This window comes from Anguilla anguilla, chromosome 1, assembly GCF_013347855.1.
Source record: "Anguilla anguilla isolate fAngAng1 chromosome 1, fAngAng1.pri, whole genome shotgun sequence".
NCBI lineage: Eukaryota > Metazoa > Chordata > Actinopteri > Anguilliformes > Anguillidae > Anguilla > Anguilla anguilla.
In genome coordinates, this window is record NC_049201.1 from 74,308,831 (window position 1) to 74,334,202 (window position 25,372).

The window sequence follows — 25,372 nt, forward strand, 5'->3', positions numbered from 1 at the left end:
ACAAGCTACCAAACTATTTTTTATTTGGAGATTTAATCCATACGGTACTCACATTTTCAATGCCAGAGATAAACATCCAAAACAACTCTGGGTGCCAATTTTGGAAACCACCTTGATCTCTATCATAATGGGCACCTGCTCTACATTACATTACATTACAGGCATTTGGCAGACGCTCTTATCCAGAGCGACGTACAACAAAGTGTATAACCATAACCAGGAACAAGTATGACGAAACCCCTAGAGAGAAGTACCGGTCCAAGTACAGGGAACAACCGCATAGTTCAACTTGGACCCTGATGGTTAAACTGATTAACACTAACAACGAGAACGGCAACAACGCAATCTATGGAAAAATAAAAATAAATAAAAATACAAGTAGTCGTTAAGACAGGCGCATCAACTAAGTCACCTATGAAACAGCTGCCTAGTTACAACCCTAAGTTTAGTCATTTACAGGGGGGAAGGGAAGGATGGGGAGAGGTGCAGCCTGAAGAGGTGGGTCTTCAGTCGTTGTTTGAAATGGGTCACAGTCTCAGCTGTTCTGACCTCCACAGGGAGGTCATTCCACCATCGTGGGGCCAGAACAGACAGGAGACGTGTTCTGGAAGTGCAGGTGCGAAGAGGGGGAGGTGCTAGGCGTCCTGAGGTAGCAGAACGGAGGGATCTGGCTGGCATGTAGGGTTTGAATATCTTGTGGAGGTATGCTGGGGCTGATCCCTTGACTGCCTGGTATGCTAGGACCAATGTTTTAAATTTGATGCGAGCTATAACAGGCAGCCAGTGGAGGGTAGTGAGCAGGGGAGTTACGTGGGAGTGTCTGGGGAGGTTGAAGACCAGACGAGCCGCAGCATTCTGAATGAGCTGCAGGGGTCTGGTGGCAGATGCCGGTAGTCCAGCCAGAAGAGAGTTGCAGTAGTCCAGGCGGGATAGAACCATTGCTTGGACCAGCAGCTGGGTTGAGTAGGTGGTGAGAAAGGGGCGGATTCTGCGGATGTTGTATAGGAAAAATCTGCATGCCCGGGTTACTGCTGCAATGTTGTTGGAGAGGGATAGCCTGTTGTCCATCATCACTCCGAGATTCTTGGCGCAGGGTGATGATGTCACTACGGTGTCCCCTAAGGAAATGGAAAAGTCGAGGAGGGGAGAGGATAGAGCAGGAATAAAGATTAGCTCTGTCTTTCCCGGGTTGAGCTTCAGGTGGTGATTGTCCATCCAGCTCTGAATGTCCCTCAGGCAAGCGGAGATGCGAGCAGGGACCTGTGTGTCCGATGGGGAGAAGGAGAGAAAGAGTTGCGTGTCGTCGACATAGAAGTGATAGGACAAGCCATGGGCAGATATTACAGGGCCAAGGGATCTGGTGTACATGGAGAAGAGAAGGGGACCAAGGACTGAGCCCTGGGGAACTCCGGTGGTGAGGGGACGGGGTGGTGATACCTTACCCGCCCAGGCAACCTGGAAGGAACGGTCAGAGAGGTAAGACTCAAGAAAACAGTTACTTAAAAAGCAGAAAATAATAAAATAAGAATGTCCCACACTTGGGTGCCACTTTATAATTGCCATGAGAAATAATTATTTATATATTGGTCAGGGTTTAAAACTAGATCTAGAACTAAATATGTGGCATGCAGTACAGTTGGCAGAAACTCTGACCAATTTTTAAACAATATTATATTTTCTGTAAATATACATAAAGGTCCCATGATCCAAAAAACAACATGTAATGAAATATGATGAAAATATATTCAAGTAAAAAGAAAAACAAAATCAAATTGGGCAGGCACATTGGGTAGTATGGAGAATGATACTCCTTGTATAAGCCCTGTGAATAAAGAGAATGAATAAAACACATTAGAGACACTCAGTAGGTTTATTGTTTTAGTTTGGCTAAAACTGGACTTGTAAACTCATGTAAACATTTTAGTCCGACTGAAATCGTACTAAGTCAGACTAACATACCTAGATAATGTGGTTGGGGGTCAATTTACTATGGCATATATACGCTTCAATAGGCCAAAAATTGGCCTAGGCGTTCTGCGCATGTTCCATAGGTTAGAGGTTCCGCTGTGACAGGTAATTAACCCAGAAGTCGAACAGCGAGCGCACAGTCAAGGAGGTATCATGGCGAAAAACACACATTTCTGGACGGACAAGGAGACCAACTTCATGCTATCGCAACTAAATGAGTTAAATATCCTAAAATACATGAATGGAAGAAAAACACAGAATGGCGAACTATTCAAAAAAGTTGCAACAAAATTGGAGGAAGCAGGTTTTAAAAGGTTAACCGGAAGAAAGTCTTCGTCATACACACATCAATCAATAAATCCATTCTCCAAGTCATGTATATTGGGACAATATGGAATAGTCAAATTAAATCTCATCTTTGGCCAAATCAACTATTCATATAGATCGATTTCAACTGTGCATGTAAACTGCCTGACTTCCAAAAATGCCTGTGGCCTATTAATAACTGCAGGATGAACCCTGCTAGACAGCTAACTTCTGCAAATAACTACCAAAAACCACAGGGCTTTCCAGTTTCATAATATTTGACTGAAATGTTATTAGTCACATTTCCACGAAAACACATCCCACACCAGGGCAGGGGCCTCATTTATAAAAATGTTCTTAGATTTATACTTTAACTTAGTCTTAAGATAATTTCCGACGGTGTGCTTATGTACGATTCATAAAAGATACTGAGCATAAAAAACCTTGCTTACGCAGGTTCAAAGAAGCCCATTTGTAACTTACGCATCTGTGATCTATAAATCTCAAATTAACTTAAAATTAATGGCACCTGAATGCGCCTTACAATCAGCAATTTCCCCTTATATAAGGCTAGCAGAAATTAGGGTTTAGTCAGGAATAACCATGGACCAAAAGAGAAAAGCAAACTTTTTGGAAGACGCGATCACAGAGATGGTAGAGAAGATTGAAGACAGGCAACGCGTACTATTGGGTGGACTAAATAGTGGGTTGACAAACAAAGCCAAACAGGTAGCTTGGGAGTGTGTCGCTGCTGCAGTGAACGAGGTGGGCCAGGAGAGACAGAACTGTGGGTGATCTGAAAAAGAAATGGTCTGACCTTAAACTGCAAGGGGGGAAAAATAGCCATGCAGAAAAATCACTTGCGTCAAGTCTAGACTTTGCGTAATGAGATCAGTTCCATGTCCAAGTAAGGTTTCATAAATAACTAATATGTGGTTTTATGCATGAGTCATACTTATCATACACGTCATACAAGATCAAAACTGATGTAAGTCCGTTTTATAAATGAGGCCCCAGGACATTGCACATGGGGGTCACCCACCACTTGACTCAATCACTGTAGCATAGAAAAGTGAATATTATTGTGCAGAGTACATAGTAATGGGGTTGACAGTTGAAAGATGCTGCACTACATTACCTACAAGTATCTGGACACCCCTTGGTCTGAGGCCGCGCGGAGGACGTGCCGTGAGAACAGGACACAAGCAGCCCGAACAGGAAGACCGCAGGCGCCCGTTCGGCCGGAGGAACCGCTGTGGTGAATGCGGAAATATGCTTCTCCTTCATTCTTTTAATGTTTTTACATTTCTTGTTATTAAAGATTGTACTGATCAAGAATATATTTAAATGTATGTGATTATGGTAAGATCAATGAAGAAGAGCAGGTATTCTGTGTTATGTCTAAGAATGTGTAACTAAGGAAAGACAGTGGCCTCCTTGTACACTGATGCATACTACCTAGTAGGGATGTATCCGAATCCGGGGGGTTGCTAGCTGTATATGCAACTCCGGCACACACACTAATAAACTTTGAGCCACTGCGCTGCAAAACGTTTAATAAATAAGTTCTGTGCGTCAGCCATTATGTTTCTTCAAATCGATTTATATCATTGTGGGTGGCCACAAGATAAAAATGCCCATTCTGTTTGCAACATAGGACTTTGATTTCACTAACTAGTCGTTTCATTTACTACACAAAAGTGTTCGCTATATTCTGTAGTCGCCCCCACCGAGGTAGCGCACAGCAGGCAGCGGGCTGAGAGCTGACCATTCCCGGCTATCACTCAGGGAAACTCTCGCATCGAGGAGGAGACATCGTCAGGTGCGGGAGCTAGCGAGACAAAATCCTGGTGTGGCAGTTGGATTTCTTTCAAACACCGCAACCTATACATCAAAATGAAGCTTGGAACCTGTAGTTTCAGCTGTATGTGTTAATTTCCTCCATTTAAAAAAATCCAGTCGAAATATTTTACGAAACGTTTTACCTTGTATTTCAGTCAATATTCATCCGTTTAAGATGTAACATGTTGTATGTATCAGCCATAGGTCTTGGCTATCAAATGGACACGAAATCCAGTCCAGATTTTCATGGTGGGCTAACAGTTGCCACCAAGGGAAAATATGAGGACATCAGATGGTTTGCAGTCTATCCAAACTTAGTTCAGTAGGGGGAAAAAAATAAAAAGGCAAAAGTTCATGTATTACTGTTATGTAATTACTGTTGTAAAGTGGTCATTCACGTTTCCCTAGCGAACTGTTAACACATCAAGAAACGCGAACGCAGCATCATTGGAATTTAAGATTATTCCTTTCATCTGAAGGACATTTTTCTATATATCTTCACTGTAAATAGGTTCTATTTCCAATGCAAAACAGAATCTTTCCATTTGTATATTTTTTCAGCTTCAGATTGTTCAATGTCCCCCCCCATTTAACTTGACTTCCGGTATAAACCACTTCCAGTCTTCTATCCGAATACAGATACAGATAATTTTGTTGGTTACACAGATACAGATACAGATACAGATAATGACGTCTCTGCACACCCCTACTACCTAGAGAATCTTTGAACCCCAGTTGCAGGAGGAAAATTTGTAAACATTCACTTGTTTGTGGTATTTTGTAACTTCTGTTGTGAAACAGTCTTGTGCAGAAGACCTTTGAGTTGCAAGAGAAGAGAACGGATACTGACCTAGAAAGAACTGATCTGCTCTATCTAGTAATTGTATAAATTATATTCTATTAAAATAAAAGAATGAAAATTAAAGTAATAACAGCAACGGTAATGATAAACATAGTCTGTTAGAACATGGTGGTGTGTATATAAGTTAAATATTTCATTTGGATTACAGCATGTATTGAATGCATTTAAAGTGCATGTATTTTGGAACTGGAAGATTAAACAATTTTTAATTATTCAAGTCATGCATATACATTCCTCTGTAAGTGTGTGTAGTGAAATATCTGTCATTGATTAAAATTGAAGATTATATAATAGTTATTGTTAAACTAAAGGGTGAAACATAAGTTTGACCTAGGCTGGGATTGGTTATTTTAAAGGGAAGATACATCATGGTAGGAGGAGATCTGGTTGTATAAAAAGGATGTAAAACACAATTCGAGGTAGCTCTCTGTGTGTCTTTATGGTACTGGAGACCTCCCGTAGGCCTACGTACATTAACAGGATTATTGACTGAAAGAGAAAAAATGATTATTATAAGAAATCATATTTTCTAGTCTTTATTCTTACATCGCCGACTCACCCATCGAACCTAAGAGGAGATTTTCCTCCACACGAACCACACAACAGCCTACCGCTACGCAACATCACGGCCAATTGCGCACAGGCCTGTGGGTCAACTGGCCTCACAGGAAACATCTGGAAACCCAAAGCTAATGACTGACCTTAGCAGTGACCTGACCCTCTGCACGTTCAGATCATCTCTCCACTCAGACTCAGGGACAGAATGAAAATGGCCCACTCTTTCTTTCCCCCTCGCCCAGCCGTTTTTGCCACCTCTGTGAGCAAACAATCAAGCACCTCGCCTTCTCTCTTTCTCTCACCTCCCACCATATCTCCTGCTGACCACATTCCCATCTCCTCCTCCTCCTCTCCCCCCTCCCTGTCCCAACCCCTCCGCCCTGCAAAGTTGCAGTTTGTGTGTCAGGTTGAAGGTGCACAATAGGTTAGGTGGTGCTATGCTGAGATTCTAGAGGAAAGCAGGAGTTATGGTGTAGAATTTCTCCCAGTTCCTCTTGTATCTGGAGGCCACATAACAGGACTGTCCTCTAGAGACAGAGAAACAGAGACAGAGAGGGAGAGAGAAAACAAGAGGGACAGAGAGATTAATGGATTAACAAAAGAAGCAGTGAAGCTATAATCATTGAAAAACTTGTGGACACCTGTAGTGTATACTTTCCATGTAAATACAGCAAATTTGAGAAAAACTTAATATGATGACTCGGACATCAGAGTCATGCAAGCAAATCCCACTAACGTTTGGATGCAAAATGACAGAGGGGGACAACCCACATCTTATGTGCCCAATTCGTCTCATTTTCCCAGGTTTTGTTTCAAGCACAGCAGTAGACACCCAGGTGAGAAGTCAGGCAACGAATTCACTCACAGTGGATTTGTGGGACGGGAGGAGACAGTCTGTCCTGGAGCTCAGGAGCAGGTTGGGTGGAGGTGGTCGCACTATAGAGGACCTGGGTGTGGATGCTTCTGTGCCTTTGGAGCCCCGAAGCCCTTTTAAAAGTGTTCCCGCAATCCTGTGCGTTAAAGAGACGCGCAAACATGCACGCAACAATAAGACTGCCCACGCCAGACAAAGAGACGTGTCTGTGTTCAGCAGTTGTCTACGATCATGAAAATGCACTTTTGTACGTCGCTTTGGATAAAAGCGTCTGCCAAATGAATGTAATGTAAATGTAATGTAATGTGTCTGATAATTATCCTGAAGTTAATTCTTCATTGGATTAAAAGTGTTGGCGTAACCCTAGCTTAAAATTGAGAGCTGTTTTTTTGGTTTCAGTTCTAGCTCTGGCAATGTTATTTACCTCGCCTCCAAAAAGGCACATACCAGGCCCACACTGCGCCCATGCTAGAATCAGAGAAGGAAAATTGACTCCAGTGAGGGCCTGTAGGTTTGGCAGTGAGCGCTGCTTCGTTTCCAACAGAGCAATTCACCAGGAAGGAAACCAAGCCGGACTGATTAACACACTCTAAAAAGGATGTGTTAGTATCCAGCACACTTTTTGTCTAAGTACTTTTGTGTTACTTTCAACACATTTTGCATCAAAGTTCCTACTTTTGTGTTACAAATATACAATTTTTTTTTTTTTTTTTACAAACGGAAACTTTTTAACACAGACTGTTAGTAACACAAAATGTATTGCCCTTAACTAGATATGAAGGTGCGGTAAACAAATTTGTTTGGAGAGTGCAAGTTTAAAATTATGGCTGACACCACCATGGCCGAATTACTATTCAGAAATAAAAAATTTTTTACACAGTTGGCTCCCTCAGAATACAGAAGCCACAGAACAAATGGGGCAGCCTCCAGACAGAAAACCAGACATTTGCTAAACAAACAGAGTCGCAACACAGCGAAGCAGCCACAGTTTCCCCATCAGAGCAGCCACAGTTTCCCCATCAGAGCAGCCACAGTTTCCCCTGCAGAGCAGTCACAGCTTTTCCCTGCAGAGCAGCCACACCTTTACCTGCAGAGCAGCCACAGTTCCCCCTGCAGAGCAGCCACACCTTTACCTGCAGAGCAGCCACAGTTCCCCCTGCAGAGCAGCCACACCTTTACCTGCAGAGCAGCCACATCTTTCCCGACAGAGCAGCCACATCTTTCCCTGCAGAGCAGCCACAGCTTTCCCCTGCAGAGCAGCCACACCTTTACCTGCAGAGCAGCCACACCTTTCCCCGCAGAGCAGCCACACCTTCCCGGCAGAGCAGGCTACGGCGCACCACACAGACACGGTACCTGGCAGAGGTAGGGCCGCTCCAGCGTGTGCAGCCTCTGGTGCTGCCGCAGCGCCTCCTGGCTGTGACACAGCTGCCTGCAGTGCCCGCAGGCGTGGCCCCGGGCCCCCGGGGGGGCAGAGTGCTCCCTGCGCCGGCCACGGCGCCTTTGCCCGGCCGCGGCGAGCAGCTGCTCGAACCCCTTCCCGCAGAGGGCGCACTCGCAGACTGGAGGGGCGAAAGAGGAGGAGGGCAGAGTGCATTGAGAAAAAACAGCAGTGAGTCGCTCTGTACGGTCCAGTCACTGCACTGAAACTGAAGGGAGGATGCACCATTACACTAAGGGAGGGAGATAAAAGGACAGGACACTGAAATGTTAGGAGAAAACGACCAGCTAGGAAAATAAATATGCACACATCTCCATTTAAGCATGATGTTACAGCAAATAACGCCTAGGGTACACTACAAGATTTTTAGTCAAGATTGTGGTGGTCAGAGACTCAATCGCAGCTCTCGCAATCCGGCCTTTAGCTAGTCTGCAACTCTTGAGAGAATATCAAACTGATTCGATTTTATCACAGTTCTTTAGACGTGGCACGTGTAGTGACTGACCCTCTGTGACAATAGCCTGTGTCTACGCCTGTAGTGTGCACGTTCCTAGGATGGAAATATCAGTGATTTTTACAAGAGGCGGACATTAAATTTGAGATGCTCTCCGTCGTTAGGATTTTTAATGAAGTTGTGAAGTTGTGTAATGTTCAGAAGGTATAAGGCTTGCAGAACTAGGACTCCTGATTTCTAGATTGAATGCTCAGATGCACATGAGACTCTTTTCCCCACCTCCCTCTATCGTCTCCTCTTTCGTTCTCACGTCTCCTGCATCAGGCTTGATTGGCACCTTGACCACGCCCTCCTTGCCCTCGCCCTGATGCAGTGAGGCTGGATTCAGGTTGCCACGGTGACGGAGAGCTGTGGAGAAATCGTCTGTAAAGGTGTGAGACATGAAATAGACCTGATGTGGCGGAGGTTGACAGGAGCAGGTGCAACGGGACTACAGAACTACTCCGACTCAGTACAGGAATTACTCCTGTCCTCACCTTCCTCATGCTTTACCTCACCCTCATCCTCCTCTTTAACCTGCACCGCCATCACCACTTCCTCCTCCTCCTCCCTCTCCTCGTCTCCTGTAGAGAAGAACAGTGGAGGGGGCAGGGGGCAGCCTGTGGGGTCCTTGACGTTCATGTGGCGCATTTTGGTCTTAGCATCTCTGAAGAGGAAGTTGCAGTGTGGGCACTTGTGCCGGTCAGGAAGGGGAAGCAGGGAGGGCGATGTGGGCTGGGCTAAAAGCAGACACGAAGAAGCATAAAAAAAGAGATATGGCTTTTTTTTTTCCCACCGTGGAGCAACCACGTGCTCATCTGTTTACCCTTTTAAGTTTATTTTGCATAAATAATTTGCCAGTAAGTTGCAAGTTCCTCACTCTAAAAAAAGTTACAGCTGTGACAGAACATCTTCCTCTATGAGCTCAGGAAAAAAAAAAAAAAACAGTATCTCTCACCATCTTGGCGTTCTTCCTCTTGCCCCTCCCCCTCCTCCCGGCCTGCTTCCCGGCCCTGGCGGTGGGCTCGCTGGTGGGTGGAGAGCTGGCGGGAGGAGGGGAAGGTGCGTTCGCAGCGGCGGCAGGCGAAGACGGTGCGGGCCCGCAGCCGGCGCTTGTAGAGAGCGGGGTGCTGCAGGCGCATGTGCTGCAGGCTGGTCTGCAGGTCCCGGAAGGTGATGAAACACCGCGGACACTGCAGGGAGGAGACGGCTGGGGGGGGGGGAAGAGATATGGCTTTTTTTCCCACCGTCGGGCAACCACATGCTCATCTGTTTAACCTTTATAATTTATTTTGCATAAATAATTTGCCAGTAAGTTGCAAGTTCCTCACTCTAAAAAAAGTTACAGCTGTAGACAGAACATCTTCCTCTATGAGCTCAGGAAAAAAAAACAGTATCTCTCACCATCTCACCATCGTAGAGAGCGGGGTGCTGCAGGCGCATGTGCTGCAGGCTGGTCTGCAGGTCCCGGAAGGTGATGAAACACCGCGGACACTGCAGGGAGGAGACGGCTGGGGGGACGGGGACAGGACGGGGGGGGGGGGGACAGGACGGGATGCAGATGGGGTCACAACAACAGGCGGGACAAAGACAGAGAGATGGAGGAAAAAGTCATTGGTGCACAGTATAATGTAAAGATACAGAGTAGGGGTTTTCCAGTGGTCTGACAAGGTTCTGCAGGGGACATTTCAGCAAAATAGGACTGCAACAACCACCGGAGGCGCTACTGAGAGAATATAAATCCTACACTGCCAACATCGAAAGCTACATCAAGCTAGAAACCAAGCAAAGATGGCAATGCTTAGCATTCATAAGCCATTTAAATGCACGGTTATGGTAGCTCACAGGGGTATGAAAACGACACACAATACCAGACCCCCTCCCGTGGCTCCGCCCCCGCTCACATGGCGGTCGAGGTCCTTCAGCGGTTGCTGGAGGTGTGGGCAGCGGATGGCCGACAGGTAGGTGGGTGTGGCGATGCGCCAGAAGCTGAGCCAAGGTTTGGCAGGTGCGGGGGCAATCTCGACAGGTGTAGCGAGACTGGCGGACATGGCGGCGCTGATGGTTGAGCAGGGCGTGAGACTGGATGAAGCTGTCCCCGCAGACCGGGCACTGGAACGGGCGTCCCTGGAATGAGCAAGCAACCACTCGCAGACTGCCCAGGTTCTCCACACGTCACGTGGATAAGGCTGTGTTGCAGGGGGCAGACATTACACACTGAATGAATGTGTACAAGGTGCTGTGACTCGCTGTGTGGAAGGCGTAGCATTGACTTTACTGACCGTGCACTTGAACACAAATAACATTCTACGCACAAACGCAAGTGGAAATACACAGGAAATACGCAGGAAGGTAGCTCAATTTCAGCCTACTGTAAAGTCAGCAGTGGCCACTGAAGTCTTTAATTAACACAGACCTGCAATGAAATGTACTCAACAAGCCGTTGATTGTGCGAGAAACCCGCTCCACACTGCCTGCACTGCAGCACTGCAGGACTGCAGGAGGGAGGGAGGGAGGGGCTAGGGATCAATGTGGGTATGAGACTGTGTCACGAATCAGATATAAGGGACTATAATGTATGTTAAAACGCCAGATGTGGAAATCTGGTTTTGGTGAGAATTTAACCAGGACACTAGGGGGTCTTGAGAAATGCTTCGGCGATTAATAAGTGGAGAGAGTCAGGACCTTGGTTTAACATCTCAGCTGAAGGACACAGTACTGACATGCAGTAACATACTACCCTGGTTAAAAATGCAGGCTGGCTGACCTGCGGGCACATAATTGACAGACGCATGAACAGGGTTTCCGCCAGTGTATTGCAAGACCGGCGGGCCGCCGGGCCTAAATTGACCCCCCGCCAGGCCTAAGCAACGGGGAATTTTTTTTTTTTTCAACGTATTTTTAAGATGTTTTTTAAACTACAGTTACAGTGGGGCGGCTTGGTTGGACAGCTCACCAGCGACATCTGTTGGTTAAAACATGAACGCACTATAGGAAAACAGCAGGTCAGTTCGTTACCCTCATTGTGCATAGAGTGACGTTCAACACATGATGCTTCCAACTATCACAAGCTAACGCTACCTAGCAAGGCACCATTTCTTTAGTAGGCTAACTAACCTCGTTACAAACTGTGTTATCACTTCATCTCGTCGGTAAGTACATTCTTTTTATATTAACTTAAGCAGTGTGTAGGTAACGTTAAACTAGAGGCACAAATGTAACGTTCGATACATTGTAACATTACATGATGTATTAATCGCCACCTAAATAACGACTTCATTTGTTTATTAATAACGTTAGCTTGGTGACATTGATGTGCACGACAACGTGGTCATTTAGCTAACTTAGCTAGCTAGCCAAACAGTCAGTAACACAGATACATAGATATTTTGTTGTTGTTGAAATGTGCCCAGCATTCCAAGGCTGTACATTGTTGTAAGATTTAGTAGCCAATAAGTAGGCAGTGTTGTGCGTTTCCAGCTCAAACCACAACAAATAGAGCAAACTTCCTTATGACATCTACGGCAATCGCAAACACGACATTTATTTTGCCTTTTTGTATAGCTATTTCCATGGATAAAATCGCATTTATTATTATTATTATTATTTATTGGTAAAAACATTTACTTCGTATCCAGGGAGATAGCCAACTACTTGCACGTTACATGACATGTGTAGCCATTTCGTAATACGATCGCATTTCAGGCTAGAAAATAACCCGTTAATCCATAGAAATTGCTGAGTCCTCTTAGAATCTTTATCGCAACAGAATGTATCAAGGCTGGCAGCCCGGATCAAATTTGTTGTGACAGCTGCCGTCCAAAACAAACACCTGAGAGAGGCCGCCTGCGTGCTTGCCTCCCCCAAGACGTTACGTCATTGTTTTGCAACGCGCAGCTGTCTTAAAAAACATGCTGGCTTCGATAAGCGGAATCGATAAGCTCGATTCCAATGAATAGGACAACTTGGAACCGGTTCGCGATTCCCATCCCTATTTAAATGCGCCCAGCATTCCAAGGCTTGTTGTAAGATTCAGTAGCCAATCAGGACTTGAATACAAGTTTTTTGTGGAGTGCAAAAACTTTGATATTATTTATTTTAATTTCTTTTGTTGTTGTTGAAATGTGCCCAGCATTCCAAGGCTGTAAGAATCAGTAGCCAATCAGGACTTCTTTCAAGTTTTTTGTAGAGTGCAAAAACTTTGATATTATTTATTTTAATTTAATTTAATTTATTTTGTTGTTGTTGAAAACACAGCATTCCAAGTCTGTACATTGTTGTCAGATTCTTTGTAAGACTATGCTATGCTGTAAATAGTTGTTGATTTTTTAAAATGTGTGTTGAATAAATGACTTATTTATAACAACATTCACATTACGTAGTTCCTACTTTTGTGTTACAAATATACAATTTTTTTTTTTTTTTTTACAAACGGAAACTTTTTAACACAGACTGTTAGTAACACAAAATGTATTGCCCTTAACTAGATATGAAGGTGCGGTAAACAAATTTGTTTGGAGAGTGCAAGTTTAAAATTATGGCTGACACCACCATGGCCGAATTACTATTCAGAAATAAAAAATTTTTTACACAGTTGGCTCCCTCAGAATACAGAAGCCACAGAACAAATGGGGCAGCCTCCAGACAGAAAACCAGACATTTGCTAAACAAACAGAGTCGCAACACAGCGAAGCAGCCACAGTTTCCCCATCAGAGCAGCCACAGTTTCCCCATCAGAGCAGCCACAGTTTCCCCTGCAGAGCAGTCACAGCTTTTCCCTGCAGAGCAGCCACACCTTTACCTGCAGAGCAGCCACAGTTCCCCCTGCAGAGCAGCCACACCTTTACCTGCAGAGCAGCCACAGTTCCCCCTGCAGAGCAGCCACACCTTTACCTGCAGAGCAGCCACATCTTTCCCGACAGAGCAGCCACATCTTTCCCTGCAGAGCAGCCACAGCTTTCCCCTGCAGAGCAGCCACACCTTTACCTGCAGAGCAGCCACACCTTTCCCCGCAGAGCAGCCACACCTTCCCGGCAGAGCAGGCTACGGCGCACCACACAGACACGGTACCTGGCAGAGGTAGGGCCGCTCCAGCGTGTGCAGCCTCTGGTGCTGCCGCAGCGCCTCCTGGCTGTGACACAGCTGCCTGCAGTGCCCGCAGGCGTGGCCCCGGGCCCCCGGGGGGGCAGAGTGCTCCCTGCGCCGGCCACGGCGCCTTTGCCCGGCCGCGGCGAGCAGCTGCTCGAACCCCTTCCCGCAGAGGGCGCACTCGCAGACTGGAGGGGCGAAAGAGGAGGAGGGCAGAGTGCATTGAGAAAAAACAGCAGTGAGTCGCTCTGTACGGTCCAGTCACTGCACTGAAACTGAAGGGAGGATGCACCATTACACTAAGGGAGGGAGATAAAAGGACAGGACACTGAAATGTTAGGAGAAAACGACCAGCTAGGAAAATAAATATGCACACATCTCCATTTAAGCATGATGTTACAGCAAATAACGCCTAGGGTACACTACAAGATTTTTAGTCAAGATTGTGGTGGTCAGAGACTCAATCGCAGCTCTCGCAATCCGGCCTTTAGCTAGTCTGCAACTCTTGAGAGAATATCAAACTGATTCGATTTTATCACAGTTCTTTAGACGTGGCACGTGTAGTGACTGACCCTCTGTGACAATAGCCTGTGTCTACGCCTGTAGTGTGCACGTTCCTAGGATGGAAATATCAGTGATTTTTACAAGAGGCGGACATTAAATTTGAGATGCTCTCCGTCGTTAGGATTTTTAATGAAGTTGTGAAGTTGTGTAATGTTCAGAAGGTATAAGGCTTGCAGAACTAGGACTCCTGATTTCTAGATTGAATGCTCAGATGCACATGAGACTCTTTTCCCCACCTCCCTCTATCGTCTCCTCTTTCGTTCTCACGTCTCCTGCATCAGGCTTGATTGGCACCTTGACCACGCCCTCCTTGCCCTCGCCCTGATGCAGTGAGGCTGGATTCAGGTTGCCACGGTGACGGAGAGCTGTGGAGAAATCGTCTGTAAAGGTGTGAGACATGAAATAGACCTGATGTGGCGGAGGTTGACAGGAGCAGGTGCAACGGGACTACAGAACTACTCCGACTCAGTACAGGAATTACTCCTGTCCTCACCTTCCTCATGCTTTACCTCACCCTCATCCTCCTCTTTAACCTGCACCGCCATCACCACTTCCTCCTCCTCCTCCCTCTCCTCGTCTCCTGTAGAGAAGAACAGTGGAGGGGGCAGGGGGCAGCCTGTGGGGTCCTTGACGTTCATGTGGCGCATTTTGGTCTTAGCATCTCTGAAGAGGAAGTTGCAGTGTGGGCACTTGTGCCGGTCAGGAAGGGGAAGCAGGGAGGGCGATGTGGGCTGGGCTAAAAGCAGACACGAAGAAGCATAAAAAAAGAGATATGGCTTTTTTTTTCCCACCGTGGAGCAACCACGTGCTCATCTGTTTACCCTTTTAAGTTTATTTTGCATAAATAATTTGCCAGTAAGTTGCAAGTTCCTCACTCTAAAAAAAGTTACAGCTGTGACAGAACATCTTCCTCTATGAGCTCAGGAAAAAAAAAAAAAACAGTATCTCTCACCATCTTGGCGTTCTTCCTCTTGCCCCTCCCCCTCCTCCCGGCCTGCTTCCCGGCCCTGGCGGTGGGCTCGCTGGTGGGTGGAGAGCTGGCGGGAGGAGGGGAAGGTGCGTTCGCAGCGGCGGCAGGCGAAGACGGTGCGGGCCCGCAGCCGGCGCTTGTAGAGAGCGGGGTGCTGCAGGCGCATGTGCTGCAGGCTGGTCTGCAGGTCCCGGAAGGTGATGAAACACCGCGGACACTGCAGGGAGGAGAGGGGTGGGGGGGGGGGGGAAGAGATATGGCTTTTTTTCCCACCGTCGGGCAACCACATGCTCATCTGTTTAACCTTTATAATTTATTTTGCATAAATAATTTGCCAGTAAGTTGCAAGTTCCTCACTCTAAAAAAAGTTACAGCTGTAGACAGAACATCTTCCTCTATGAGCTCAGGAAAAAAAAACAGTATCTCTCACCATCTCACCATCGTAGAGAGCGGGGTGCTGCAGGCGCATGTGCTGCAGGCTGGTCTGCAGGTCCCGGAAGGTGATGAAACACCGCGGACACTGCAGGGAGGAGACGGCTGGGGGGACGGGGACAGGACGGGGGGGGGGGGGGACAGGACGGGATGCAGATGGGGTCACAACAACAGGCGGGACAAAGACAGAGAGATGGAGGAAAAAGTCATTGGTGCACAGTATAATGTAAAGATACAGAGTAGGGGTTTTCCAGTGGTCTGACAAGGTTCTGCAGGGGACATTTCAGCAAAATAGGACTGCAACAACCACCGGAGGCGCTACTGAGAGAATATAAATCCTACACTGCCAACATCGAAAGCTACATCAAGCTAGAAACCAAGCAAAGATGGCAATGCTTAGCATTCATAAGCCATTTAAATGCACGGTTATGGTAGCTCACAGGGGTATGAAAACGACACACAATACCAGACCCCCTCCCGTGGCTCCGCCCCCGCTCACATGGCGGTCGAGGTCCTTCAGCGGTTGCTGGAGGTGTGGGCAGCGGATGGCCGACAGGTAGGTGGGTGTGGCGATGCGCCAGAAGCTGAGCCAAGGTTTGGCAGGTGCGGGGGCAATCTCGACAGGTGTAGCGAGACTGGCGGACATGGCGGCGCTGATGGTTGAGCAGGGCGTGAGACTGGATGAAGCTGTCCCCGCAGACCGGGCACTGGAACGGGCGTCCCTGGAATGAGCAAGCAACCACTCGCAGACTGCCCAGGTTCTCCACACGTCACGTGGATAAGGCTGTGTTGCAGGGGGCAGACATTACACACTGAATGAATGTGTACAAGGTGCTGTGACTCGCTGTGTGGAAGGCGTAGCATTGACTTTACTGACCGTGCACTTGAACACAAATAACATTCTACGCACAAACGCAAGTGGAAATACACAGGAAATACGCAGGAAGGTAGCTCAATTTCAGCCTACTGTAAAGTCAGCAGTGGCCACTGAAGTCTTTAATTAACACAGACCTGCAATGAAATGTACTCAACAAGCCGTTGATTGTGCGAGAAACCCGCTCCACACTGCCTGCACTGCAGCACTGCAGGACTGCAGGAGGGAGGGAGGGAGGGGCTAGGGATCAATGTGGGTATGAGACTGTGTCACGAATCAGATATAAGGGACTATAATGTATGTTAAAACGCCAGATGTGGAAATCTGGTTTTGGTGAGAATTTAACCAGGACACTAGGGGGTCTTGAGAAATGCTTCGGCGATTAATAAGTGGAGAGAGTCAGGACCTTGGTTTAACATCTCAGCTGAAGGACACAGTACTGACATGCAGTAACATACTACCCTGGTTAAAAATGCAGGCTGGCTGACCTGCGGGCACATAATTGACAGACGCATGAACAGGGTTTCCGCCAGTGTATTGCAAGACCGGCGGGCCGCCGGGCCTAAATTGACCCCCCGCCAGGCCTAAGCAACGGGGAATTTTTTTTTTTTTCAACGTATTTTTAAGATGTTTTTTAAACTACAGTTACAGTGGGGCGGCTTGGTTGGACAGCTCACCAGCGACATCTGTTGGTTAAAACATGAACGCACTATAGGAAAACAGCAGGTCAGTTCGTTACCCTCATTGTGCATAGAGTGACGTTCAACACATGATGCTTCCAACTATCACAAGCTAACGCTACCTAGCAAGGCACCATTTCTTTAGTAGGCTAACTAACCTCGTTACAAACTGTGTTATCACTTCATCTCGTCGGTAAGTACATTCTTTTTATATTAACTTAAGCAGTGTGTAGGTAACGTTAAACTAGAGGCACAAATGTAACGTTCGATACATTGTAACATTACATGATGTATTAATCGCCACCTAAATAACGACTTCATTTGTTTATTAATAACGTTAGCTTGGTGACATTGATGTGCACGACAACGTGGTCATTTAGCTAACTTAGCTAGCTAGCCAAACAGTCAGTAACACAGATACATAGATATTTTGTTGTTGTTGAAATGTGCCCAGCATTCCAAGGCTGTACATTGTTGTAAGATTTAGTAGCCAATAAGTAGGCAGTGTTGTGCGTTTCCAGCTCAAACCACAACAAATAGAGCAAACTTCCTTATGACATCTACGGCAATCGCAAACACGACATTTATTTTGCCTTTTTGTATAGCTATTTCCATGGATAAAATCGCATTTATTATTATTATTATTATTTATTGGTAAAAACATTTACTTCGTATCCAGGGAGATAGCCAACTACTTGCACGTTACATGACATGTGTAGCCATTTCGTAATACGATCGCATTTCAGGCTAGAAAATAACCCGTTAATCCATAGAAATTGCTGAGTCCTCTTAGAATCTTTATCGCAACAGAATGTATCAAGGCTGGCAGCCCGGATCAAATTTGTTGTGACAGCTGCCGTCCAAAACAAACACCTGAGAGAGGCCGCCTGCGTGCTTGCCTCCCCCAAGACGTTACGTCATTGTTTTGCAACGCGCAGCTGTCTTAAAAAACATGCTGGCTTCGATAAGCGGAATCGATAAGCTCGATTCCAATGAATAGGACAACTTGGAACCGGTTCGCGATTCCCATCCCTATTTAAATGCGCCCAGCATTCCAAGGCTTGTTGTAAGATTCAGTAGCCAATCAGGACTTGAATACAAGTTTTTTGTGGAGTGCAAAAACTTTGATATTATTTATTTTAATTTCTTTTGTTGTTGTTGAAATGTGCCCAGCATTCCAAGGCTGTAAGAATCAGTAGCCAATCAGGACTTCTTTCAAGTTTTTTGTAGAGTGCAAAAACTTTGATATTATTTATTTTAATTTAATTTAATTTATTTTGTTGTTGTTGAAAACACAGCATTCCAAGTCTGTACATTGTTGTCAGATTCTTTGTAAGACTATGCTATGCTGTAAATAGTTGTTGATTTTTTAAAATGTGTGTTGAATAAATGACTTATTTATAACAACATTCACATTACGTAGTTCCTACTTTTGTGTTACAAATATACAATTTTTTTTTTTTTTTTTTACAAACGGAAACTTTTTAACACAGACTGTTAGTAACACAAAATGTATTGCCCTTAACTAGATATGAAGGTGCGGTAAACAAATTTGTTTGGAGAGTGCAAGTTTAAAATTATGGCTGACACCACCATGGCCGAATTACTATTCAGAAATAAAAAATTTTTTACACAGTTGGCTCCCTCAGAATACAGAAGCCACAGAACAAATGGGGCAGCCTCCAGACAGAAAACCAGACATTTGCTAAACAAACAGAGTCGCAACACAGCGAAGCAGCCACAGTTTCCCCATCAGAGCAGCCACAGTTTCCCCATCAGAGCAGCCACAGTTTCCCCTGCAGAGCAGTCACAGCTTTTCCCTGCAGAGCAGCCACACCTTTACCTGCAGAGCAGCCACAGTTCCCCCTGCAGAGCAGCCACACCTTTACCTGCAGAGCAGCCACAGTTCCCCCTGCAGAGCAGCCACACCTTTACCTGCAGAGCAGCCACATCTTTCCCGACAGAGCAGCCACATCTTTCCCTGCAGAGCAGCCACAGCTTTCCCCTGCAGAGCAGCCACACCTTTACCTGCAGAGCAGCCACACCTTTCCCCGCAGAGCAGCCACACCTTCCCGGCAGAGCAGGCTACGGCGCACCACACAGACACGGTACCTGGCAGAGGTAGGGCCGCTCCAGCGTGTGCAGCCTCTGGTGCTGCCGCAGCGCCTCCTGGCTGTGACACAGCTGCCTGCAGTGCCCGCAGGCGTGGCCCCGGGCCCCCGGGGGGGCAGAGTGCTCCCTGCGCCGGCCACGGCGCCTTTGCCCGGCCGCGGCGAGCAGCTGCTCGAACCCCTTCCCGCAGAGGGCGCACTCGCAGACTGGAGGGGCGAAAGAGGAGGAGGGCAGAGTGCATTGAGAAAAAACAGCAGTGAGTCGCTCTGTACGGTCCAGTCACTGCACTGAAACTGAAGGGAGGATGCACCATTACACTAAGGGAGGGAGATAAAAGGACAGGACACTGAAATGTTAGGAGAAAACGACCAGCTAGGAAAATAAATATGCACACATCTCCATTTAAGCATGATGTTACAGCAAATAACGCCTAGGGTACACTACAAGATTTTTAGTCAAGATTGTGGTGGTCAGAGACTCAATCGCAGCTCTCGCAATCCGGCCTTTAGCTAGTCTGCAACTCTTGAGAGAATATCAAACTGATTCGATTTTATCACAGTTCTTTAGACGTGGCACGTGTAGTGACTGACCCTCTGTGACAATAGCCTGTGTCTACGCCTGTAGTGTGCACGTTCCTAGGATGGAAATATCAGTGATTTTTACAAGAGGCGGACATTAAATTTGAGATGCTCTCCGTCGTTAGGATTTTTAATGAAGTTGTGAAGTTGTGTAATGTTCAGAAGGTATAAGGCTTGCAGAACTAGGACTCCTGATTTCTAGATTGAATGCTCAGATGCACATGAGACTCTTTTCCCCACCTCCCTCTATCGTCTCCTCTTTCGTTCTCACGTCTCCTGCATCAGGCTTGATTGGCACCTTGACCACGCCCTCCTTGCCCTCGCCCTGATGCAGTGAGGCTGGATTCAGGTTGCCACGGTGACGGAGAGCTGTGGAGAAATCGTCTGTAAAGGTGTGAGACATGAAATAGACCTGATGTGGCGGAGGTTGACAGGAGCAGGTGCAACGGGACTACAGAACTACTCCGACTCAGTACAGGAATTACTCCTGTCCTCACCTTCCTCATGCTTTACCTCACCCTCATCCTCCTCTTTAACCTGCACCGCCATCACCACTTCCTCCTCCTCCTCCCTCTCCTCGTCTCCTGTAGAGAAGAACAGTGGAGGGGGCAGGGGGCAGCCTGTGGGGTCCTTGACGTTCATGTGGCGCATTTTGGTCTTAGCATCTCTGAAGAGGAAGTTGCAGTGTGGGCACTTGTGCCGGTCAGGAAGGGGAAGCAGGGAGGGCGATGTGGGCTGGGCTAAAAGCAGACACGAAGAAGCATAAAAAAAGAGATATGGCTTTTTTTTTCCCACCGTGGAGCAACCACGTGCTCATCTGTTTACCCTTTTAAGTTTATTTTGCATAAATAATTTGCCAGTAAGTTGCAAGTTCCTCACTCTAAAAAAAGTTACAGCTGTGACAGAACATCTTCCTCTATGAGCTCAGGAAAAAAAAAAAAAACAGTATCTCTCACCATCTTGGCGTTCTTCCTCTTGCCCCTCCCCCTCCTCCCGGCCTGCTTCCCGGCCCTGGCGGTGGGCTCGCTGGTGGGTGGAGAGCTGGCGGGAGGAGGGGAAGGTGCGTTCGCAGCGGCGGCAGGCGAAGACGGTGCGGGCCCGCAGCCGGCGCTTGTAGAGAGCGGGGTGCTGCAGGCGCATGTGCTGCAGGCTGGTCTGCAGGTCCCGGAAGGTGATGAAACACCGCGGACACTGCAGGGAGGAGACGGCTGGGGGGGGGGGGAAGAGATATGGCTTTTTTTCCCACCGTCGGGCAACCACATGCTCATCTGTTTAACCTTTATAATTTATTTTGCATAAATAATTTGCCAGTAAGTTGCAAGTTCCTCACTCTAAAAAAAGTTACAGCTGTAGACAGAACATCTTCCTCTATGAGCTCAGGAAAAAAAAACAGTATCTCTCACCATCTCACCATCGTAGAGAGCGGGGTGCTGCAGGCGCATGTGCTGCAGGCTGGTCTGCAGGTCCCGGAAGGTGATGAAACACCGCGGACACTGCAGGGAGGAGACGGCTGGGGGGACGGGGACAGGACGGGGGGGGGGGGGGACAGGACGGGATGCAGATGGGGTCACAACAACAGGCGGGACAAAGACAGAGAGATGGAGGAAAAAGTCATTGGTGCACAGTATAATGTAAAGATACAGAGTAGGGGTTTTCCAGTGGTCTGACAAGGTTCTGCAGGGGACATTTCAGCAAAATAGGACTGCAACAACCACCGGAGGCGCTACTGAGAGAATATAAATCCTACACTGCCAACATCGAAAGCTACATCAAGCTAGAAACCAAGCAAAGATGGCAATGCTTAGCATTCATAAGCCATTTAAATGCACGGTTATGGTAGCTCACAGGGGTATGAAAACGACACACAATACCAGACCCCCTCCCGTGGCTCCGCCCCCGCTCACATGGCGGTCGAGGTCCTTCAGCGGTTGCTGGAGGTGTGGGCAGCGGATGGCCGACAGGTAGGTGGGTGTGGCGATGCGCCAGAAGCTGAGCCAAGGTTTGGCAGGTGCGGGGGCAATCTCGACAGGTGTAGCGAGACTGGCGGACATGGCGGCGCTGATGGTTGAGCAGGGCGTGAGACTGGATGAAGCTGTCCCCGCAGACCGGGCACTGGAACGGGCGTCCCTGGAATGAGCAAGCAACCACTCGCAGACTGCCCAGGTTCTCCACACGTCACGTGGATAAGGCTGTGTTGCAGGGGGCAGACATTACACACTGAATGAATGTGTACAAGGTGCTGTGACTCGCTGTGTGGAAGGCGTAGCATTGACTTTACTGACCGTGCACTTGAACACAAATAACATTCTACGCACAAACGCAAGTGGAAATACACAGGAAATACGCAGGAAGGTAGCTCAATTTCAGCCTACTGTAAAGTCAGCAGTGGCCACTGAAGTCTTTAATTAACACAGACCTGCAATGAAATGTACTCAACAAGCCGTTGATTGTGCGAGAAACCCGCTCCACACTGCCTGCACTGCAGCACTGCAGGACTGCAGGAGGGAGGGAGGGAGGGGCTAGGGATCAATGTGGGTATGAGACTGTGTCACGAATCAGATATAAGGGACTATAATGTATGTTAAAACGCCAGATGTGGAAATCTGGTTTTGGTGAGAATTTAACCAGGACACTAGGGGGTCTTGAGAAATGCTTCGGCGATTAATAAGTGGAGAGAGTCAGGACCTTGGTTTAACATCTCAGCTGAAGGACACAGTACTGACATGCAGTAACATACTACCCTGGTTAAAAATGCAGGCTGGCTGACCTGCGGGCACATAATTGACAGACGCATGAACAGGGTTTCCGCCAGTGTATTGCAAGACCGGCGGGCCGCCGGGCCTAAATTGACCCCCCGCCAGGCCTAAGCAACGGGGAATTTTTTTTTTTTTCAACGTATTTTTAAGATGTTTTTTAAACTACAGTTACAGTGGGGCGGCTTGGTTGGACAGCTCACCAGCGACATCTGTTGGTTAAAACATGAACGCACTATAGGAAAACAGCAGGTCAGTTCGTTACCCTCATTGTGCATAGAGTGACGTTCAACACATGATGCTTCCAACTATCACAAGCTAACGCTACCTAGCAAGGCACCATTTCTTTAGTAGGCTAACTAACCTCGTTACAAACTGTGTTATCACTTCATCTCGTCGGTAAGTACATTCTTTTTATATTAACTTAAGCAGTGTGTAGGTAACGTTAAACTAGAGGCACAAATGTAACGTTCGATACATTGTAACATTACATGATGTATTAATCGCCACCTAAATAACGACTTCATTTGTTTATTAATAACGTTAGCTTGGTGACATTGATGTGCACGACAACGTGGTCATTTAGCTAACTTAGCTAGCTAGCCAAACAGTCAGTAACACAGATACATAGATATTTTGTTGTTGTTGAAATGTGCCCAGCATTCCAAGGCTGTACATTGTTGTAAGATTTAGTAGCCAATAAGTAGGCAGTGTTGTGCGTTTCCAGCTCAAACCACAACAAATAGAGCAAACTTCCTTATGACATCTACGGCAATCGCAAACACGACATTTATTTTGCCTTTTTGTATAGCTATTTCCATGGATAAAATCGCATTTATTATTATTATTATTATTTATTGGTAAAAACATTTACTTCGTATCCAGGGAGATAGCCAACTACTTGCACGTTACATGACATGTGTAGCCATTTCGTAATACGATCGCATTTCAGGCTAGAAAATAACCCGTTAATCCATAGAAATTGCTGAGTCCTCTTAGAATCTTTATCGCAACAGAATGTATCAAGGCTGGCAGCCCGGATCAAATTTGTTGTGACAGCTGCCGTCCAAAACAAACACCTGAGAGAGGCCGCCTGCGTGCTTGCCTCCCCCAAGACGTTACGTCATTGTTTTGCAACGCGCAGCTGTCTTAAAAAACATGCTGGCTTCGATAAGCGGAATCGATAAGCTCGATTCCAATGAATAGGACAACTTGGAACCGGTTCGCGATTCCCATCCCTATTTAAATGCGCCCAGCATTCCAAGGCTTGTTGTAAGATTCAGTAGCCAATCAGGACTTGAATACAAGTTTTTTGTGGAGTGCAAAAACTTTGATATTATTTATTTTAATTTCTTTTGTTGTTGTTGAAATGTGCCCAGCATTCCAAGGCTGTAAGAATCAGTAGCCAATCAGGACTTCTTTCAAGTTTTTTGTAGAGTGCAAAAACTTTGATATTATTTATTTTAATTTAATTTAATTTATTTTGTTGTTGTTGAAAACACAGCATTCCAAGTCTGTACATTGTTGTCAGATTCTTTGTAAGACTATGCTATGCTGTAAATAGTTGTTGATTTTTTAAAATGTGTGTTGAATAAATGACTTATTTATAACAACATTCACATTACGTAGTTATATTTTCAAATCTTCAGTCAGCTTTTAGCACTGACTTAATGTAGGGCCCTATGGAATCTGTGTTATAGCTTTTTTAAATTCTCAATTCCGCGATTCCGTCCGTGATTCTGTTATCACAGAAACTATAGGGCCCTACCTTAATGCTGCCATCAGTCTGTCGCAGGCCCGTGCCGGGTCCCCATCAAAAAAGACACTTGGCCGCCGGCCCCCGTCAAAAGATACTTGGCACCGGCCCTAACAACTTTTCTGGGGGAAAGATATACCTTTTATTTTATTTGTATAGCACTTTTTACAAAACAGTTTTACAGAGATCTGGGACTGAACCCCCCCCCCCCCCCCAAAAGCACACCCAGGGCAACAGAAACTCCCTGGTTGGCAATATGAAGAAACCATAAACAGAACCTGACTCAGAGGAAGCCCGTCTTCCACTGGCTAATTGAAAAAGGCTGATTAAGTAATATATATATAAACAACATGAAAATTATCGTACATAAATGTCAATGAGAACGTAAACATAAATATCAATACAAGGTCGGGCAAGGATGACTCCTGTCATACTAACCGGTACTCGTAGCCACACTTACTAGTATTAAGGGTCTCCGCTCGATTTATCTCTGACTCCTGCTCTTCCTCCTTCACGTTCACGCCAGCCCTCTTTTCTGGTTCATCGCCCTCTATTTTGATCGCCATCTGGCACAACTCCATCCCTTGTCTCTCTCACTAACATAAGTGAATTAAGTGATCTACGTTAGCCCCCTGTAGACCGATAGAAATAACGTCTTACACCTTAGCTAGCTGCATGGCACTTCATATTAGCAACTCATCTAACACATTTTTGTCGCTAGCTTGAAAGGTAAATAAACAACTAACATTTTCAGCGTTTTTAGCGTGACCTGAAAGTAAAACTGCAGGTATATTAACTAAGTTAGCAACAGACAACCAGCTAGTATTTACCGAGCGGTGTCTATCATAATTAGCCACCGACGTGCATTGTACATTTAGCTAACACTACCTCAGGTAATTTCATGTGTTTGACTGTGGGATACAATCCGCAGACTATTCAGTTTAGCACTCCTTATCATCATAAACACGCTAGCTTTATTAGAGACCGTTGAAATCTAAAAATGCTCTATCGACATCAGCATTCAAAATAGTCGCATGGAGATGACGTCAAATAACGGTCAGTATTCACCTGAAGCATAAAACATTTTTCCTACTTGCTGTTGTTCGTGCCTATATTTTGTATAGATTCTTTTTTATGTATTTATATTGATTTTAATATTCTAACGTTAAAACATTTTTGAGAAATTAGGAAAATGGATACATGAAATATTTAAAAAACGTA

The 25,372-nt window shown here is 46.3% G+C and overlaps 3 protein-coding genes across 22 annotated transcripts; all 3 read right to left on the bottom strand.

Annotated features, from left to right (window-relative positions):
• Positions 1-1,488: 1,488 nt before the first annotated feature.
• On the bottom strand, positions 1,489-15,421 carry LOC118229677 (zinc finger protein 420-like). 16 transcript variants are annotated; one of them, XM_035421890.1, is made up of 10 exons: positions 15,397-15,421; positions 9,757-9,855; positions 9,303-9,554; positions 8,842-9,084; positions 8,585-8,728; positions 7,767-7,972; positions 6,835-6,878; positions 6,402-6,546; positions 3,417-3,527; positions 1,489-1,822 (listed from the first exon to the last, which is right to left on the bottom strand). In XM_035421890.1, the coding sequence occupies exons 2-10, from the start codon at positions 9,785-9,787 to the stop codon at positions 1,670-1,672; spliced, it is 1,329 nt and encodes a 442-aa protein (XP_035277781.1). In that variant the 5' UTR covers positions 9,788-9,855; positions 15,397-15,421; the 3' UTR covers positions 1,489-1,669. The 16 variants fall into 16 exon arrangements, 14 of the variants coding, with proteins under 14 accessions (XP_035277781.1, XP_035277771.1, XP_035277788.1 ...); XM_035421880.1 differs by lacking the exon at positions 15,397-15,421 and adding an exon at positions 10,249-11,217; XM_035421897.1 differs by lacking the exon at positions 15,397-15,421 and adding an exon at positions 10,249-11,217 and having other exon boundaries at positions 3,413-3,527.
• On the bottom strand, positions 12,772-16,044 carry LOC118231040 (zinc finger protein 689-like). The gene is made up of 7 exons (XM_035424507.1): positions 15,865-16,044; positions 15,397-15,486; positions 14,949-15,270; positions 14,490-14,732; positions 14,233-14,376; positions 13,415-13,620; positions 12,772-13,330 (listed from the first exon to the last, which is right to left on the bottom strand). Exons 1-7 carry the CDS (start codon positions 16,042-16,044, stop codon positions 13,142-13,144), a joined length of 1,374 nt encoding a protein of 457 aa, XP_035280398.1. The 3' UTR covers positions 12,772-13,141.
• A 2,359-nt stretch (positions 16,045-18,403) lies between these two features.
• LOC118229729 (zinc finger protein 70-like) lies at positions 18,404-25,213 on the bottom strand. Of its 5 annotated transcripts, none has more exons than XM_035422038.1 (9): positions 25,040-25,213; positions 24,612-24,747; positions 21,547-21,769; positions 21,054-21,152; positions 20,599-20,850; positions 20,140-20,382; positions 19,883-20,026; positions 19,065-19,270; positions 18,404-18,980 (listed from the first exon to the last, which is right to left on the bottom strand). In XM_035422038.1, the coding sequence occupies exons 4-9, from the start codon at positions 21,082-21,084 to the stop codon at positions 18,792-18,794; spliced, it is 1,065 nt and encodes a 354-aa protein (XP_035277929.1). In that variant the 5' UTR covers positions 21,085-21,152; positions 21,547-21,769; positions 24,612-24,747; positions 25,040-25,213; the 3' UTR covers positions 18,404-18,791. The 5 variants fall into 5 exon arrangements, with proteins under 5 accessions (XP_035277929.1, XP_035277922.1, XP_035277913.1 ...); XM_035422031.1 differs by having other exon boundaries at positions 24,612-24,783; XM_035422022.1 differs by having other exon boundaries at positions 24,612-25,204.
• Positions 25,214-25,372: the final 159 nt, after the last annotated feature.

Excerpts from the sequence above, each read along its gene's own strand:
- LOC118229677 (XM_035421890.1), bottom strand. The coding sequence starts at position 9,787 with ATGCGCCTGCAGCACCCCGCTCTCTACGATG. Across the intron at positions 8,729-8,841 it reads TGAGGTAAAGCATGAGGAAG|ACGATTTCTCCACAGCTCTC; the intron begins GTGAGGACAGGA and ends ACACCTTTACAG. Across the intron at positions 7,973-8,584 it reads AGAGGAGACGATAGAGGGAG|TCTGCGAGTGCGCCCTCTGC; the intron begins GTGGGGAAAAGA and ends TCGCCCCTCCAG.
- LOC118231040 (XM_035424507.1), bottom strand. The coding sequence starts at position 16,044 with ATGTCCGCCAGTCTCGCTACACCTGTCGAGATTGCCCCCGCACCTGCC. Across the intron at positions 15,271-15,396 it reads CTCTCTACGATGGTGAGATG|GTTAAACAGATGAGCATGTG; the intron begins GTGAGAGATACT and ends TAAATTATAAAG. Across the intron at positions 13,331-13,414 it reads AGCGGCCCTACCTCTGCCAG|GTAAAGGTGTGGCTGCTCTG; the intron begins GTACCGTGTCTG and ends GCTGCTCTGCAG.
- LOC118229729 (XM_035422038.1), bottom strand. The coding sequence starts at position 21,084 with ATGCGCCTGCAGCACCCCGCTCTCTACGATG. Across the intron at positions 20,851-21,053 it reads GCACCCCGCTCTCTACGATG|CCGTCTCCTCCCTGCAGTGT; the intron begins GTGAGATGGTGA and ends CCCCCCCCCCAG. Across the intron at positions 19,271-19,882 it reads AGAGGAGACGATAGAGGGAG|TCTGCGAGTGCGCCCTCTGC; the intron begins GTGGGGAAAAGA and ends TCGCCCCTCCAG.